Source organism: Pristiophorus japonicus, chromosome 9, assembly GCF_044704955.1.
Source record: "Pristiophorus japonicus isolate sPriJap1 chromosome 9, sPriJap1.hap1, whole genome shotgun sequence".
NCBI classification, from domain to species: domain Eukaryota; kingdom Metazoa; phylum Chordata; class Chondrichthyes; family Pristiophoridae; genus Pristiophorus; species Pristiophorus japonicus.
The window spans coordinates 142,887,484-142,906,307 of record NC_091985.1 but is presented as its reverse complement, the minus strand read 5'-3'; the positions used below and the strand labels follow the sequence as shown (position 1 = coordinate 142,906,307).

Here is an 18,824-nt window from a genome sequence, read left to right as displayed (position 1 = left end):
TGAACATAACAAGGATGCAGCTCTGGTGTACATGCACTTGCATTAGAGAAGAATCTGAGGAGATTCACTAGCCTCATTGGAGTACGTGGGAATGGAGCTAGAAAAGTGCAGTTTCATGGATGTGGACTATGCAAGGAAGAACGTAGAAGAGAATGAAGTGGCCATGACAATGAAGAGATTGAGGACAAGATAAGCACAGCATGTGACTTTGAATAAGTAAGTTGTCTTGGTATTCAGAGGGATCTGGGTGTCCTTGCACATGAATCTACAGAAAGTTAACATGCAGGTACAGCAAGCAATTCAGAAAGCAAATAGTATGTTAGCCTTTATTACAAAAGGATTGGAATACAAGATTAAAGAAGTCCTACTGCAATTAAAAATGGCCTAGGTGAGACCACACATGGAGTACTCTGTACAGTTTTGGTCTCCTTACCCAATGAAGGATATACTTGCCTTAGAGGGAGTGCAACAAAAGTTCACTAGACTGATTCCTAGGATGGAGGGATTGTCCTACGAAGAGAGATTGAGTAGACTACACCTATATTCTCAAGAGTTTAGAAGAATGAGAGGTGATCTCATTGAAACATATAAAATTCTTAAGAGGCTTGACAGGGTAGATGCTGGGAGGATATTTCTCCTGCCTTGGGAGTCTAGAATTCGGGATCAAAGTCTCAGAATAAGGAGTCAGCCATTTAGGACTGAAATGAGGAGCAATTTCTTCATTCAAAGGGTTGTGAATCACTGGAATTCTCTACCCCAGGGGACTGTAAATGTTCAGTGGCTGAGTATATTTAAGACAAAGATCAATAGATTTTTGTATACTAAGGGAATCAAGGGATATGGGGATAGTGCGAAATGGTGGAGTTGAGGTCGAAGATCAACCATGATCTTATTGAATGGCGGAGCAGGCTCGAAGGGCTGAATCACCTATTTCTACTCCTATTTCTTAACTTATTATGTGCTGTGAGCTGGTCAAAAGCCAGATGAGGGTGGTGGGAAATGACAGATTATAGTTGCATATACCTTAATGCATCAATGACCTTGGAGCGAGAGGGAAGGGTAATATACAAAGTCAGAAGAGTTGAGTATGGATTCTTCAAGGAAAGGAGTGATGAGAACAGTTTTGAGAAAGATGGAAGCAAAGCATGAAGAGATTGACAATGTGAGGTCAGTATGGGGCCAAGTAAGGGGAGTTCAGGAGTAAGGAACTAGGTTGAAAGGCAATCAAGGGAGGAAGTGGTAGCTTTATAGAGGAAGAGAGTCTAATGAGAACTCCAGGGAAATGGCTAATAAGACTTCAGATTGTTCTAGGTTATTAAGGAGCAGAGGAAATCGAGTGGGGGGCAGGAAAGTGAGTGAAGAAGAGGCCAGAAGCAACTAAGCATTTGGCTCTTGATTCTGAAAACAAACTCAAAAAACATTCAGAATTAGAGTTGATGACTAATCCATAATTACCAAAAGTTATTAATATAAAAACCCACAATAAGCATGTAAAACATGACATCAGGTTAGAAAAATAAATTGTATCTTTCAAAAATATATGCAGTTGATGAATAATTTAGCCCTTCAGCAAGCTTACCTGTTGCTTTCTGACGAACAATATTTCTGGCCTTTTCAACTCCTGGGGCACCAGAGGTAGTAGCACTTCTAAATCGCATATGTTCTTGTGTGCCATCAGTTTGACTTCTCCAACTCAGAGAAAAGGACCTACCTACTCCAGTTACCTTACTCAGATCTTGATATATACCTTAAAAGTTAATGATGCATAAAATATATTAGATTTCGATCTACATATTGTTAATTCATTTAACTGAATATTGATAATGTATAAATGACATTCCTGCACAACAATCTAGCACATTAAGGATCTATATATTTATAAACGTATTGAATTGTGAATTTTGCATATTCATAATAAAATGTACAAACTAATAATTAAATAAAATTACACTTTTTAAACCTAAATTTTTCCCCATTTTGATTAACTGGATGGGACAGGAACAACTGAAGCAAATCTTCATCTTGTATGGTCTGCTGCCAAACACTTTCCGTCCTCCCATCTCGCAACTCAAGGATATCAAAAACAGGCCTTCATTGTGACAATACAATGGGATACAGGAGCACTATCCATCAAGCAGTCCGATAATGGCAATGGGAGCACCTTTCCTCTATCCCCCAAAAGCACAACCGCACCCCCCCCCCCCAAATAACTTATATAAACAAGTTGTATCACCTCTCCCTCTTTGTTTCTTTTCTTTTTGCTCACTCAGCTTGTCCAGTGGTAAATCATTCATATCCAGACTGTACACACATCTTGCCAACACCACAGTAAGAGAATCCATAATTTTTGCCCATTCAGTAATCAGTTCATTCCAGGAAGTGAGAGAAGACAGTACAGACAGTAGCTCATCCCATAGTTCTCGTGAGATATACACACTTAAATTAGCCCGGATCCAAGCAACAATGAGAGTCTATAGAAAAAAAAATTAAAGGTTTGATATTATAATCAAAGCTTTTTAAGAATGATGACAATGGAACACAAAAGGTACAGGGACAACATATGGCTAAGAAATAACAGTGTACACTACCATAATTTGGCCATACTTTAACCATAATTATACCCAGGCAAACTAGAGCAGTGTAACCCATTCATGATATAGACTACTTCACCACAAATGGCAATTAACATGGAAAATTCTAATGAGGTGAAAGAGCGAGCAAATAGCAATCTATAATAATCCACTGCTCATTTACTTCTTTGGATAGTGCTTTATAGTGTGATGCTTTTATTACAAAATTGACATTATTTAACCTCAATTTTAGTCCATTCATTTAGTACTAAATTGCTGCCCTTCTTCCCATGTCACAGCAAAGTAAAACATTTCAATCTTTTATGTTTACAAGTTGAGTCAACACTTTCAGGATGCTGTCAAACTACATGTACTCGCCTGGATTCTTATGCGTGCATACGTCGGTCAGATAAACCAGAGTTATACAAATTCCCCTTCTACTGGCATTGCAGAACACAATGAATAGATACCAGTAATACTGTTAGTTCTGTGATAGCTCATTAACTCAGCCCTGCATCTATTTATTTCCTTTTGACATTCACAACCCTTTGGATCTTTACCACTTTAATGTGGTGGTCTCTGTACTGCATACTATTCCTTTTAAATAGTCTATGAATGGAGGACTGCTGCATTGTCTCTGTGTATCCTTGCTCTACAAATTTTCCAGAAATCACAACATAAAATGATTGCTCCTTTTATGTCCAGCAAAGGCAGGCTGAATATTTTACTTGCTTCATATAGCCAGTAGTCTCCCTATCATCCCACACACCTCCACAACCTTGTAAAGGATAGAGGCAAGACAGGTGCATGAATAAAGACTAGCAAAGGCAGAAGACAAAAGGCAATTTAAAAAAATGAAGACAGTGCAAAAGTTTTGTAATTATTACAAAATAAATATGGAATATGAAGCAAAAATAGTGTAAAGGTATGAAGAAATTTACAGTAAATTCTAATTATGCATGCACGATCATTGTTGAAATCTCTAGAAAACTTTACAAGCATTATATAATGCTAGTTAAAAAAGAATTCACCAATATTAAAAAATTACAAAGCAACAAATGTACTTAACAAAATGTGAAGCAAAATGGACTGCAAAAAAATTAGCAGCAAAAGCACTGGACATCTTGTGGGAAATCTCTCATGTCCTGGGCATTTTTCCCCCCAATGTCTCCTGCTCTAAGTTTCAATTCAGGCAGACTACAGTAATACTACACTGTTGGTTTCACGGTTTTTCTGCTGTGCACAAAGTACTGGAGGGAGTTTTCACACTTTCGCCTCTTTTGTGTTGAAATGAAGCAGAAACTGCTTTAGATCAACATAAAAGTGGTGGTAGAAAAGCAGCTTTAGTCACAAACATTAACTTAAAAATGGCTGCTGCTTTTGCTAAATATTAGTTCAGTTCTTAAATGCTTACCAAGTATGTACACTGAGTATTTATTGTCGTTTATTGGTCTTTTGACAATTTTCAGAATTTTGGCAATGGCATGCATACCATTTAGGAGGAAAATCATGACCAGACTGTCAGAAAGTAATTTCTGTAGCTATTTTATTTTCACTGTTGCAGTAAAAACTAAAGCAACTTAATCTCAACGTTTTCATTAACATAATGGCCCAGAAATTCCAATCGAGGTCTTCCCGTGGGCAAACTACTGAAAAAAGGGGAAAAAAGCGCACTTACCTGAAGGTGCTGCGCTCCCTCGAACTTCCGATATTGAGGCATTCACTCATTGCGCATCGGAGCACGTGCACGTTGGGATGTCCGTATGCTGGAGCTGGAGTCACATAGCCAATCAAGGTACAGTATTTTCTCATTCATAATAATGGGAACTCCATAAGTTGGAGTTCCCATTATTATGAATGAGAATCCCCCCACTCCCAAACACACAAAACACGAATAAAAAATAGAAAAATACACTACATATTTAAGATTCATTTAAAGTTCTTACTAAAAAATATATTTTCCCGACTTTTTAAAAAAGTTTTTTTAATTATGCCTTAAAATAAACTTACCGTAATGGGGAGGGTTTTTAAACAATAAAATGTTTTCATATGTGTTTATTTAATTTAATTTTAATGTTTATGCATGTTTTTAAACACTTGCGCCAGTAAAAGTAGGCTATACGCCTGCTTTTTCAGGCGCAAGATTTTTGAGGACATTTGCTGGGCAAGATGTGTAAATATCGCAAATCTTGCCCTGGATCTGTCCTCGCTCCCGATATGCGCGAGATCGGTCAAGCCAGAAACTTAACAGATCGGAAAAGCTGGTTTTCAGCGCATGCGCATTGCGCGCTGAAAACCGGCTTTTCCGATGCCTTCCTGGGTCCGTAGAAACTTAATACGGACCTGGGACATCGGAATTTCAGGCTCATTGCATTTGAAAGATTCAATTGCATGTCACCTCCCAAGAGGTTAGTTGGCTATTTAAATATTATAATGAGGCAGTGTGCCTCATTTTGAATCACAATTTTAAATTCAACTCTGGGCAGCCGGATTTCCCAGGCCTCGGGAAACCCGACAGCTAAAGGGAGGCGAGGATTGCTGGATCCAGGAGGTAAGTGCTTTTCCACTTACCTGCTGGATCCTGCGCCCCTGCCTAGACAACACCCCCATCTCTGCCAATCTCCTCCCGACTCCCCCCAGGCCCTTCTGCCCCCATTCTCTCTCCTCCCCCCCCCTCAGATCCCAGCCTTCCTCCCCCTCCCGCCCCCCCCCCCCCACCCCGCCAATCCCAACCGGCCTCCAGGGGCTGAGGGAAACCCATTCTCCTGAATTTCCTGATCACAATCCAGCCCTCTCCCAGCCACTCCTTATCTGCCTCCAAGTTAAAATCCTGTTCTTAGAATCTTCAATGAGTTTGAAAAGGATGCAGTTTTATCATAATTTAAAGCAGAGATTGCAACTAATTATAATTTTGGCTTCCTCACATACTTCTCATACTTTGCACCAAACAAACCCGTCATAAGCTTCCACAAACTGAAGTGTGACCTTATGCCACAATAGCTGGTAATGTAGCATTCCCCTATAACCAAAAAAGAACACTTGTTATTGCAATAGCTTCCTGGAGTGGGCACAAGTCCTTGTGTTTGCAGACAGAATTAGGTTTATTAAATGAATAATTCGCAGCACAAAATAGATACTGCAGATTTCAGTTGAATACAAAACTTTCAACCTATGCCTCCTTGGATATAATGGCAGCTAGTATGGGGGCCAGGAACAGAAGTTGGATTGTCAGTATTTTATTGGGAATGGGGTCAAGGGAGCAGAAGGTGGGTTTTATGAATAAGATGAGTTTAACGGGGAATGGTGAGAAATGGGAGAGAAACTAGAGACAGATAGGTGTTCAGAGCTCATTTAGGAGGAAACTTGGGAAAGGTTTGGCTTTGTGGACAGTGGATTTGTGAGCAACAGCAAAAGCACTGACAGGGTGATACCGAGCTTGGCAACAAAGAAGACCATGAGCTCCTCACACTTGGTGTTAGAGATAAGGATGTATGAGGCAGCAGAGAGCGGTTTAAAAGGAGCTGTGACAATTCCAGAAAGCTATTACAGTATCACAGGTTTCCAATTATGTCTCTGAATTGCCTTGGAATGTTTTTCTACATTAAAAGTGCTGTATGAATGCTTCCCGTTGCTGTTGTGTTGTTAGTGAAGAAGATTATCTTGGCTCTCTAGGATGATCCAAGATGAGTGGGCTTTGTAGAAGAAACGGAGGTCTGGTTGAGTTTGGTGTGATCCAGATAAATCTGGTGATGGATGGGTAAGCCAGTTATGTTCTAAATGCGTTCAAGTCTACTTTCTTTGAACTTGAGGGTGCAAAGATGGGGGCCGTATGATAGCAAACAACCAGGATGGAAGATAGTGAAAGTTTTGCTGGGGCAAGATGTAATTTGATAATGGCCATGTCTCACAGGGCAGGTGGTGGAAGGTATAGCTGGGAGTGAGGGCAAGCCGTCATCAACTGAGAGTCAAATTTCAGTCAAAGCCAGAATGTCAATGCAATCATCCACAATGAGGTTGTGGTGACAAGTGCCTTGTTTGAAACTGAACAGAATTCTTCCCTCATGAAATGGCCCTACGAAGCCAAGGATTTTGTGTTATAAGCAATAATAGAGAGCCTTAGCATTACATTGTATTATCCCCAAAGAGGGCCTGACAGATCTTTTCAACAAGTTATAATACAAATTGCAAAGATAAAACTTATGATAAGCAGAAATTCAAATAATATTTTGGAAATTATGCAGACCGAAATTACAATTTGATCTTCATACAAATTTGGATATTTCTAATTTGAATACTTATTAAAATATTATTTGAAGAGAATCGGAGGGCAAAAGAACCCTACAGATAATATCAAACAGCTATTTCTGCTGTCAATTTACTTGATTTGGAAGCAATTAAGAACCATCATCTTTTAAAACCCAATATCTGCTCCTGCCAAAGTAAGCAAAAAACTCAGCAGAGGCAATTAAAAAATACTGACTACTGATTGATTACGAAACAGCTAACCTACATGGGTTTTGCTCTGTGGGAATTCCCTTGACTCAACATCAATCCTGTAATATAATTTTAAGATGCAAAAATGAGACTGGATATAACCCAAAATATGACCTTCATTAGCCAACATAAATAACACAAGCTACCTAATTCCAGTCAACATAAGGGCCACTGAGAATCTACAAGAGCCAATTTGGATGTCTTCCAACACTACTCGTGTTAAACTGGTATTGTGCAATCAACTGAAACTCTTGATCAACATTTGATCTGTCAGTTTCACTAATGACATGAAACTAAAAAGATGTTCCAATGGACATTAATTTGCATTTTTTAAATACAAGTTGATGCTTTTTACACACACTATATGCATTGTTTTTGATAAGATATTTCCATATTTACACATTTTACCCGGAAAAGTAGTCCAGCCATATGTTCCGCAAATATATCCCGTTTGTGCAAATCCTGCTGCTTTTGCATTATTGTTTCAGTGATCTTGAGCAACACTCGCAAAAGTTGTTCCCTGTATGAAAGTAAAAAATATCCAGCCATTAAAAAATATATTAAAAGCACATCCAAATCAACATATTAGGGGTAATGTTTCCAACTTCTTGCACCTGGTGGGGAGCCTCACCTGCTAGCAGCATATATCAGAATTCTGGAGATGCATAACTTTAAGAATATGAATTTAAAGGATCAGAAGGTCATAAGCAGTGTGAAAATGAATTTCCAATGTGAAAATGAATTTCCAATATCCATAATTAGTGGGCGAGGCTTCCCATTGGGTGCGAGAAGTCATAAATTTGTCGCTATTATAGTACTCTGCAAAGTCGTCATTTTTCAAATTCAATTGCTGGAACAGCAAAAAATTTCAAGGAAAAAAATAAAACAGTCTCATAACCCTAGAAGTAGAATATTGGACTTCCCTGCTAAGGACCTTGGTTTGACTCCTATACCTCTGCTGACATTCCAACACTGCAATGGGCAAGTTACATCAGCCAATTTTTATTAGAGGGATATTTCAATGCATCTTAAGTGTGGCAAGGGAATTGAATTTTTAAATATTGCCAAAGTAAAGACACCACCTAAATAATGTTGGATACAGGGAGCCAGAAGGAAGTGGGAACTTAACATTTTTTTTTAAAGAAGAAAACCTGCAAACTTCTGATTAGGCAGAATCAGTTTAAGGTAAACTATTTATTTTGGTCTTAAATACATAATAGAAATCATCATTCGTCAACTAAAATCTACATTAAAAATGATGTTGACACACATCTGAGGAATGTTTTCACAGGTTTACTCATTCAAAATGTCAAAGATATAAATATAAAGTAAGTATAAAAAGAGTGCCGCCCAATGCTCAAACTCACCATGTCTTTCTGCTCATGGTTAATTCCATGATCATGTGCCTATAGATACTCAGGACGGCCTTGCACACATCAATCTGCTCATCAAGAATCTTTGAGACATCAGTGCAGGGTTCCAATAAGAACACATTTGCAGAATTTGTCAAAAATACCTTTTGAAAAATATGACAAATATTACTGTCAAAATGTGGTGCATCCTTGACTTCTATAGGAACAATTGATTCCTCTCAACAACTGCTGCTAAAAGTTATCAATGCACTTCACATTGATTCACTTCAAAGCATGTTAAATTAAAATATCAATTGCATTCTCTCCAAATAACTTTTTACTTTTAGAGCCATTTTTATATGACCTCCACATGCCCTATCTCGAATATTTTAGACAATTGGAAGTGAATAGCTAAATAACTACAGCAGGATCACAATAGGGTAGCAAAATACTCAGATGGTGCAAATCTGAAATTTAAAAAAATGCTGGAAATACTCAGCAGGTCAGACAGCATATGTTTGGAGAGAAACAGAGTTAACATTTCAGATGACCTTTCATCAGAATTCGAAGATACTAGAGATGAACAGCTTTTAAGCAACTACAGAACTAGAGAAAAGGGGGCAGGAAAACATAGAAAATAGGTGCAGGAGTAGGCCATTCGACCCTTCGAGCCTGCACCGCCATTCAATGAGTTCATGGCTGAACATGCAACTTTAGTACCCCATTCCTGCTTTCTCGCCATACCCCTTGATCCCCCGAGTAGTAAGGACTACATCTAACTCCTTTTTGAATATATTTAGTGAATTGGCCTCAACAACCCTCTGTGGTAGAAAATTCCACAGGTTCACCACTCTCTGGGTGAAGAAGTTTCTCCTCATCTCGGTCCTAAATGGCTTACCCCTTATCCTTAGACTGTGACCCCTGGTTCTGGACTTGCCCAACATTGGGAACATTCTTCCTGCATCTAACCTGTCTAAACCCATCAGAGTTTTAAACATTTCTATGAGATCCCCTCTCATTCTTCTGAACTCCAGTGAATACAAGCCCAGTTGATCCAGTCTTTCTTGATATGTCAGTCCCGCCATCCCGGGAATCAGTCTGGTGAACCTTCGCTGCACTCCCTCAATAGCAAGAAGGTCCTTCCTCAAGTTTGGAGACCAAAACTGTACACAATACTCCAGGTGTGGTCTTACCAAGGCCCTGTACAACTGTAGTAACACCTCCCTGCCCCTGTACTCAAATCCCCTCGATATGAAGGCCAACATGCCATTTGCTTTCTTAACCGCCTGCTGTACCGGCATGCCAACCTTCAATGACTGATGTACCATGACACCCAGGTCTCGTTGCACCTCCCCTTTTCCTAATCTGTCACCATTCAGATAATAGTCTGTCTCTCTGTTTTTACCACCAAAGTGGACAACCTCACATTTATCCACATTATACTTCATCTGCCATGCATTTGCCCACTCACCTAACCTATCCAAGTCACTCTGCAGCCTCATAGCATCCTCCTCGCAGCTCACACTGCCATCCAACTTAGTGTCATCCGCAAATTTGGAGATACTATATTTAATCCCCTCATCTAAATCATTAATGTACAATGTAAACAGCTCGGGCCCCAGCACAGAACCTTGCGGTACCCCACTAGTCACTGCCTGCCATTCTGAAAAGTACCCATTTACTCCTACTCTTTGCTTCCTGTCTGCCAACCAGTTTTCAATCCACGTCAGCACACTACCCCCAATCCCATGTGCTTTGACTTTGCACACTAATCTCTTGTGTGGGACTTTGTCGAAAGCCTTCTGAAAGTCCAAATACACCACATCAACTGGTTCTCCCTTATCCACTCTACTGGAAACATCCTCAAAAAATTCCAGAAGATTTGTCAAGCATGATTTCCCTTTCACAAATCCATGCTGACTTGGACCTATCATGTCACCTCTTTCCAAATGCGCTGCTATGACATCCTTAATAATTGATTCCATCAATTTACCCACTACCGATGTCAGGCTGACTGGTCTATAATTCCCTGCTTTCTCTCTCCCTCCTTTTTTAAAAAGTGGGGTTACATTGGCTACCCTCCACTCCATAGGAACTGATCCAGAGTCTATGGAATGTTGGAATATGACTGTCAATGCATCTGCTATTTCCGAGGCCACCTCCTTAAGTACTCTGGAATGCAGACCATCAGGCCCTGGGGATTTATCGGCCTTCAATCCCATCAATTTCCCCAACACAATTTCCCAACTAATAAGGATTTCCCTCAACTCCTCCTTCTTACTAGACCTTCTGACCCCTTTTATATCTGGAAGGTTGTTTGTGTCCTCCTTAGTGGATACCGAACCAAAGTACTTGTTCAATTGGTCTGCCATTTCTTTGTTCCCAGTTATGACTTCCCCTGATTCTGACTGCAGGGGACCTACATTTGTCAAAAGAACAAACAGTAGTGGTATCTGATAGGATTGAAGGCAAGAGTGATGAAATGACAAAAAAAAGTGATGATGGTGCTAAGAAAAAGGTGATAATGACTCAAGTATAGAAACAAAAGATGGGTCCAGGTGTAAATAGTTACAGCATGAAAGCAGAGGAAGCCCAGAGCGTGGAAAATCTGGCAAAGAAAAGGCTCCCGTGGCCTCGGAATGTGGCGGAAGAAAGCTAGGTAGATCCCAGAGGGATAGACCACCTCGCTGGCCCTGTACCAAGAGAGGATCTTCACATCAAGCACCAGGCCACATTTCATCCACTCCCAGCGGCTCTGGTGCAGCCATCCCCCAAGAACAAGACCTGCAAGCAAGTGTTGAAGTTAGCACTACATTGCATTCAAGATTACTGCAGCCCTCAACGTTTTTTTGCCTCTGGCTCCTTCCAGGATGCCACAGGAGATATTAGCAACATCAGTAGTCTGTAGTTTATGTCTGCATCAAGCAGGTGACAGATGCAATGTTTGTTGGAGCACTTTTCAGACAACGAGAAACAGCAGGTTAGGGCTCTGCAGTTTGTTGTAGGCTGCCTTTAAGTAATGGCTACCCTGCCAAATTTCCTACCCTCACAATTAGTGAGCTATCTACGGGGAGCACAATTAGAGCTGGTTGCTTGCCAACTGCATCTGATGTCAGTGTGGATATCCCGTTCATTATAGGCCAATATATGCAATATACCCCAATTGTTCCTGAATTAGGAGGACGTTGGAAATGTGTTACTAATGATATCAATTGGTCAAGGTGAATATAGAACGCATGGTCAGATAGGTATTCTGGAGTTCTGCCAGAGAATGGGGAGGAGAGAAAGAGGAAGAGTGTTCCATGTAGAAATCAAGGGTTGCCCCACCAGCTGTATCCATTAAGACTAAAGCAGCCTGCACAATATGTGAAAGCAACTCTTGAGTACACAGCTTGGAGACAGAGCTGGGAGAACACAAACTGAGTGAATCGCAAGCAGAGTGAGGAATTTTGTGAGCGTAGGAATTCGGTGGAGACGTTTGACTGAAAAGGAGTGGAGCCACAGAACTCAAGGTCTCTAAGTTAATAGACAAAAGAGCAGACCTCCAGGGCAACGAAAGGAGCAGCCCCAGATAAAGATAGACACAAGAGCGCGGAGGAGCACGATTGTTAGGGAACAAGGTAAGTGACATCATCACAAGGGAAGGAGCTGATTGGTGAGTAGTTGGTGATTGTTTTTTTTTTTAAGTATTAAATTTATTTCTGTTGTTACTTAATAGTCTATTAACTAGAGGCATGACAGGGCACCTCAGTCCCGTGGCATGTGGGAACTTCAGGATGCTTCTCATGTCCTAGATAACCACATGTGCAGGAAGTGTCGTCAGCTGGAGAAGCTCAAGCTCCAGATTTCAGAGCTTGAGCAGCAGCAGAGCAGTCACTGCAATGCATCCGTGAGACTGAGAACTACATGGATGGCACGTTTCAGGAGGTAGTCACCCCACAGAGTAAGAATGTTCAGGCAGAGAGGGAATAGGTGACCGTCAGACAGATAAGGAGGACCAGGCAGGTAGTGCAGGAATCCCCCAAGTGCATCTCACTCTCCAACAAGTATTCAATACTGGTGAGGGCGATGGTTCCTCTGGGGAGTACAGCCAGAGCTAAATCCATGCCTCCATGGGAGCCTCAGCTGTATTGGGAGGGGCGGGAGGAGGAAGATCAGTAAAGCAATAGCGATAGGAGAGTCGATTGTTAGGGGAACAGACAGGCGTTTCTGCGGCCGCTGACATGATTCCAGGACGGTATGTTACCTGCCTAGTGCCAGGGTCAAGGATGTCACTGAGCAGCTGCAGAACATTCTGAGGGGGGAGGGTGAACAACCAGAGGTCGTGGTCCATATTAGTAGCAACGACATAGATAGAAAGAGGGACAAGGTCCTGCAAACAGATTTTAGGGAGCTAGGAAAGAAACTAAAAAGCAGAACCTCAAAAGATAGTAATCTCCAGATTACTCCCGGTGCCACATACTAGTGAATATAGAAATAGGAGGACAGAGCATGACGTGGCTGGAGAGATGTTGCAGGAGGGTTGTCTTTAGAATCCTCGGACATTGGGACTGGTTCTGGGGAGGTGGGACCTGTACAGGCCGGACGGGTTGCACCTCAACAGAGCTGGGACCAAAGTCCTCGTGGGGAGGTTTGCTATTGCTGTTGGGGAGAGTTTAAATAATTTTGCAGGGGGGTAGGCACCGGGAGTTAGCAATAGAAAGGAGAAACAAGGTGCACAAAGGGTTGAGAGAGACAGATAGCACTACGGTAAGTAATACTACAGTATTAAGTGGGGTCAGACTAAGAGAGAATACAAAGAGGTCTAAGACAGGTTTATAGTGCATGTGTGTGAATGCACGAAGTGTGGTAAATAAGGTTGGTGAGCTGCAGGTGCAAATAACCACTTGGGAATATGATGTTGTGACGATAACGGAGACCTGGCTCAATAAAGGGCAGGATTGGGTACTAATTATTCCTAGATACAAGGTGTTCAGGAAAGATAGGGAAGGAAAGAAAGGAGGTTGGGTGGCAGTATTGATTGAGAATATTACAGTGCTGGAGAGAGGATGTACTGGATGGGTCAAGGACAGAATCTATTTGGTTATAGTTGAGAAACAACAGAAGTGTCATTACACTACTAGGTGTATTCTATAGGCCGCCAACTAGTGGGAAGCATATAGAGGACCAATTTGCAGGGAAATTACAGAGATGTGCAAGAACTATAGTGATAATAGGGGACTTCAACTATCCTAAAAGACTGGGATAGTAATAGTGTAAAGGGCAGAGAGGGAGAAGAATTAGTATATTTCCGGCCCAACAAGGAAGAGGCATTTCTGCTTCTGGGGAATGAGGGGAGTCAAGTCGAGCAAGTATCAGTAGGAAAACATTTTGGGAATAGTGATCATAATATCATAAGGTTTAGACTAGCTATGGAAAAAGACAGGGAGCAATCTAAAGTAAAAATGCTTAATTGGAGGAAAGCCAATTTCAGTGGGTTGAGAATGGATCTGGCCCGGGTAAATTGGAATCAAAGGTTGGTATGCAAAACTGTAATCGAACAATGAGCTGCCTTTAAAGAGGAGATGGTTCCGGTACAGTCGAGGTACATTCCCATGAGGGGGAAAGGTAAGGCAACCAAAGCCAGAGCTCCCTGGATGACAAAAGAGATAGAGAGTAAGATGAAGCAGAAAAAGGGGCATATGACAGATCTCAGGTTGAGAATACAAATGAGAACCAGGCTGAAAATAAAAAGTTCAGAGGGGAAGTGAAAAAGGAAATAAGAGGGACAAAGAGAGTATGAGAATAGATGGGCAGCTAACATAAAAGGGAATCCAAAAGTCTTCTATAGGCAAATAAATAGTAAATAGGTAGTAAGCGGAGGGGTGGGGCTGATTAGAGACCAAAATGGACACCTATGCATGGAGGTCGAGGTATTAAATGAGTACTTTGCACCTGTCTTTGCCAAGGAAGAAGATGCTGCCAAAGTCATAGTGAAAGAGGAGGTAGTTGAGATATTAGATGGGATAAAAATTGATCGAGGTACGAGAAAGGCTGGCTGTACTTAAAGTAGATAAGTCACCAGGACCAGATGGGATGCATCTTAGGATGCTGAAAGAAGTAAAAGGTGAAAAGTTGCAGAGGTACTGGCCATAATCTTCCAATCCTCCTTGGATATGGGATTGGTGCCAGAGGACTGCAGAATTTCAAATATTACACACTTGTTCAAAAAAGGGTGTAAGAATAAACCCAGCAACTATAGGCCAGTCAGTTTAACCTTGGTAGTGGGGAAGCTTTTAGAAACGATAATTTGGGACAAAATTAACAGTTGCTTGGACAAGAATGCATTAATTAAGGAAAGTCAACATGAATTTGTTAACGGCAAATCGTGTTTAACTAACGTGACGAGGTAACAAAGAGGGTTGATGAGGACGATGTGGTGTACATGGACTTCCAAAAAGCATTTGATAAAATGCCCCATAATAGGCTTGCCAGCAAAGTTGAAGCTCATGGAATAAAAGGGACAGTGGCAGCATGGATACGAAATTGGCTAAGTGACAGGAAACGGAGTAGTGGTGAACAGTTGTTTTTTGGACGAGAGGAAGGTATACAGTTGTGTTGCCCAGGGTTCGGTACTGTGATCACTGCTTTTCTTGATGTTTGTTAATAACTTAAGACTTTGGTGTATAATAAAGTGCAAAGTGATACATTTTGCTAGCAAGAATGAGGAAAGGCAATATAAACTAAAGGGTACAATTCTAAAGGGTGTGCAGGAACAAAAAGACCTAAGGGTGTATGTGCACAAATTATTAACGATGGCAGGGCAGGTTGAGAAAGCGGTTAAAAAAAGCATACGGGTTCCTGTGCTTCATAAATAGAGGCGTAGAGTACAAAAGCAAGGAAGTTATGATGAACCTTTATAAAACACTGGCTCAGCCTCAACTGAAGTACTGTGTCCAATTCTGGGCACAGCACTTTAGGAAAGATGTGAAGGTTTTGGAGAGGGTGCAGAAAAGATTTACAAGAATGCTTCTGTCATGTATTTAACTATCATTGTAACCCATGTATAAACTGACTAGTTGTACACTGAGAACATTGACCACTAGGTGGTGAACTTGTGGGAGATACTCCTAACCTGGTCTTTCAGGTATAAAAGGGGAAGCTCCACCCACCTTCATCACTTCAGTGCTGGAATAAAAGTTACTGGTCACAGAGTGACCTTCTCTCAAGCATGGGCCTCGTGTGCATTTATACTGTATAGTAAGGACATATCATTGGCGACGAGAAACTGGGATTTAAACCACGCAAGCATGGCCACTAGCAGCACAGACGAGAGGTACTGTGTTGGTGATGATTGGGACGACTTTATTGAGAGACTACAGCAAAGCTTCGTCACTAAGGAATGGCTGGGACAGGATTCGGCCGACAAATGCAGGGCTCATCTCCTGGCGGTTTGTGGGTCCAGGACATATTCCCTGATGAAGGACCTTCTAGCGCCAGAGAAGTCGGCGGACAAGACTTTTGAAGAGCTCAGTAAGTTGATCGGGGAACACTTTAAACCGGCGAACAGCATGTACATGGCGAGACACCAGTTTTATACGCACCAGCGGCAAGAAGGGCAAAGCGTTCCAGACTTCGTGGCAGACCTCCGGCTACTGGCGAGCCTATGTAAGTTCCCAGATGCATGCAGAACAGAGATGCTGCGAGACTTTCTTATTGAGGGCATCGGGCACGCTGGGGTTTTCAGGAAACTGATTGAGACCAAAGACTAGACCCTGGAAACGGCGGGTTTGATGGCCCAGACATTTATCTCAGGGGAGGAAGAGACCAGAATGATGTTTGGCAAAAATCTTGGTTTAAATGCAGCAAATGGACAGGGAGTCAACATTATTAATGCGGCACACAGTTCCCCAGGCAGGCAGTGGCAATCGGACATGCCCGAGCATGTAGTCAAATCCAAAGAGGGAATTCAACAGAGACAATGGCTAGCTGAACGGCGATTCACGCCATCGCAAGGGACAATGCGGCCAGTAATGGGGCCATCAACACCTGTTAATGGTGTGCTTAAAAACAGTTACACGGACAGTCGGAGTCGATAGACTGGTAATGGGCCTTTTGTTTCCAACAACGGCTCATGTTGCAGGTGTGGAGGCAAACACACAGCCAGAGCTTGCAGGTATCAGCAATATACCTGCAGAAATTGCAACATCAGTGGTCACTTGGCGCATATGTGCAGGAAGCCTGCAGCCAGGTTGATGAACGAGGAGGACGGGGACGATGTAAGCCAAATGGACACTGGGGGAAATCGCTGGAAGCTGAAGTTCAGCGAGTTCATGTGGAGCACATATATAGTCGCTTCTCGGCCTTTTGGCTAAGATCATGCGTAACTGACCTGACAGGGGAGTAACCACCATAACCCCAAGGTGGTTCTCCCTGGATCAGGAAGGTATATGCTTGCTTTTTTGGAAATAGGAGGTGGGTGGGGTGGCTTGACCCATCCACCTCCATGGCACGAACCTGGTATTGCAGTACTTCCAGGAACGGTGCAGTGGCTCTAGGCCTTTTGGCTAAGAGCATTGGCGCAGAGTGATCCTTGATGTGTGCAAGGTGACCTCTGGCGTTTGTGATTTCACAAAGAATTGGAACGATTGGTTACGAATTTAAAAAAAAACATATATAGTTCCTTTTGGCTAAGATCATGCGTAACTGACCTGACAGGGGAGTAACCATGACCAGAAAGTGGTTCTCCCTGGATCAGGAAGGTGGTTCTCCTATGCTTTTTGGAGGTGGGTGGGGGGCTTGACCCATCCACCTCCATGGCACGAACCTGGTATTGCAGTACTTCCAGGAACGGTGCTTTGGCTCTAGGCCTTTTGGCTAAGAGCAAAAACATTGGCGCAGAGTGATCCTTGAATGGGCCCAAGGTGACCTCTGGCGTTTGTGATCTGACAAAGAATTGGAAAGATTGGCAACGAATAAAAAAAAACATATATAGTTCATACACCAGGACGCCACCGATAATCATGAAAGTGCTCCTTAATGGCATCCCAGTAACAATGGAGCTAGACACAGGGGTCAGCTCTGATGAGTATCAAACAGTTCGACAAGTTGTGGACGTCCAAGGTCAGGAGGCCAAAATTATTGCCGATTGACGTACAGCTATGGACATAAACAAAGGAGATCATTCCGGTGCTAGGCAGCGCCACGGTAGTCGTGACCCACAAAGATTCGGAGAACAGGTTACCACTCTGGATTGTTCCGGGGGACGGTCCCGCACGACTGGGGAGGAGTTGGCTGGCTCTCATGAACTGGAAATGAGGCGATGTCAATGCAATTTCTTCTGCGGAGCGAATATCATGCTCACAGGTCCTGGACAAATTTGACTCACTATTTCAACCCGGCACTTTCATGGGGACCAAGGTAGTGATTCACATAAACCCGGATGCCAGGCCAGTACACCACAAGGCCAGAGCAGTGCCGTATGTGATGCGGGAAAAGATAGAAGGCGAATTGGACCGCCTACTGAGGGAATCATCTCGCCAGTCAAATTCAGTGACTGGGCGAGCCCAATTGTGCCGGTACTCAAGGCGGATGGGTCGGTCAGGATATGTGGTGATTACAAGGCCACCATCAATCGGATGTCACTCCAAGACCAGTACCCATTACCAAGAGCGGAGGACCTCTTTGCGACGCTATCCGGTGGCAAACTTTTTTCAAAATTGGACCCAACCTCAACTTACATGGCCCAGGAGCTGGCGAGTGAGTCGAAGAAGCTGACCACCATCACGACACACAAGGGGTTGTTTGAGTGTAACAGATGTCCGTTTGGGATTCGCTCGGCCGCCGCGATCTTTCAACGCAATATGGAAAGGCTCCTCAAGTTGATTCCAAGGACGGTGGTTTTTCAAGACGACATCCTCATCACAGGTTGTGATAGTGAAGAACATCTCCGCAACCTGGAGGAGGTGCTACGCAGACTGGACCGGGTAGGTCTGCGACTGAAAAAGGCGAAGTGCTTCTTCCTAGCTCCAGAGGTAGAATTCCTGGGGATGAGGGTAGCAGCAGACGGGATCAGACCTATTGCGTCCAAAACAGAAGCGATCCAGAGAGCACCCAGACCCCGTAACACGACGGAGCTGCGTTCGTTCCTCCAGCTCCTGAACTATTTTGCTAACTTTCTTCCCAAATTGAACACTCTTAGAGCTGCTACACATGTTCCTACGCAAAGGAAGGTTGTGAATAGGTCTAGGGGGACAACCAGGAAAGGGCTTTTGATAGAGCACTAAATTTGTTATGCTCCAACAATCTGTTAACGCTATCTGACCCATGTAAGAAACTTGCGACGCGTCGTCCTATGGGGTCGGGTGTGTGTTGTAGCATGTTAGTGCCACGGGTCAGTTACAGCCGGTAACTTATGCCTCCAGAAGTC

At 42.6% G+C, this 18,824-nt stretch overlaps 1 protein-coding gene and 1 pseudogene across 2 annotated transcripts in view; one reads left to right on the top strand and one right to left on the bottom strand.

Moving 5' to 3' along the window:
- ralgapa2 (Ral GTPase activating protein catalytic subunit alpha 2) overlaps positions 1-8,543 on the bottom strand; it is a 468,335-nt gene extending 459,792 nt beyond the window's left edge. For both annotated transcript variants that reach the window (XM_070889893.1, XM_070889894.1), the window contains exons 1-4: positions 8,432-8,543; positions 7,473-7,584; positions 2,234-2,471; positions 1,580-1,747 (exon numbers count right to left, since the gene is read on the bottom strand). In XM_070889893.1, the coding sequence (XP_070745994.1) occupies positions 1,580-1,747; positions 2,234-2,471; positions 7,473-7,584; positions 8,432-8,466 (553 nt within the window). In that variant the 5' untranslated portion in view covers positions 8,467-8,543. The remainder of the gene's footprint in view (positions 1-1,579; positions 1,748-2,233; positions 2,472-7,472; positions 7,585-8,431) is intronic.
- An 8,203-nt stretch (positions 8,544-16,746) lies between these two features.
- On the top strand, positions 16,747-16,949 carry LOC139274265 (U2 spliceosomal RNA; annotated as a pseudogene).
- Positions 16,950-18,824: the final 1,875 nt, after the last annotated feature.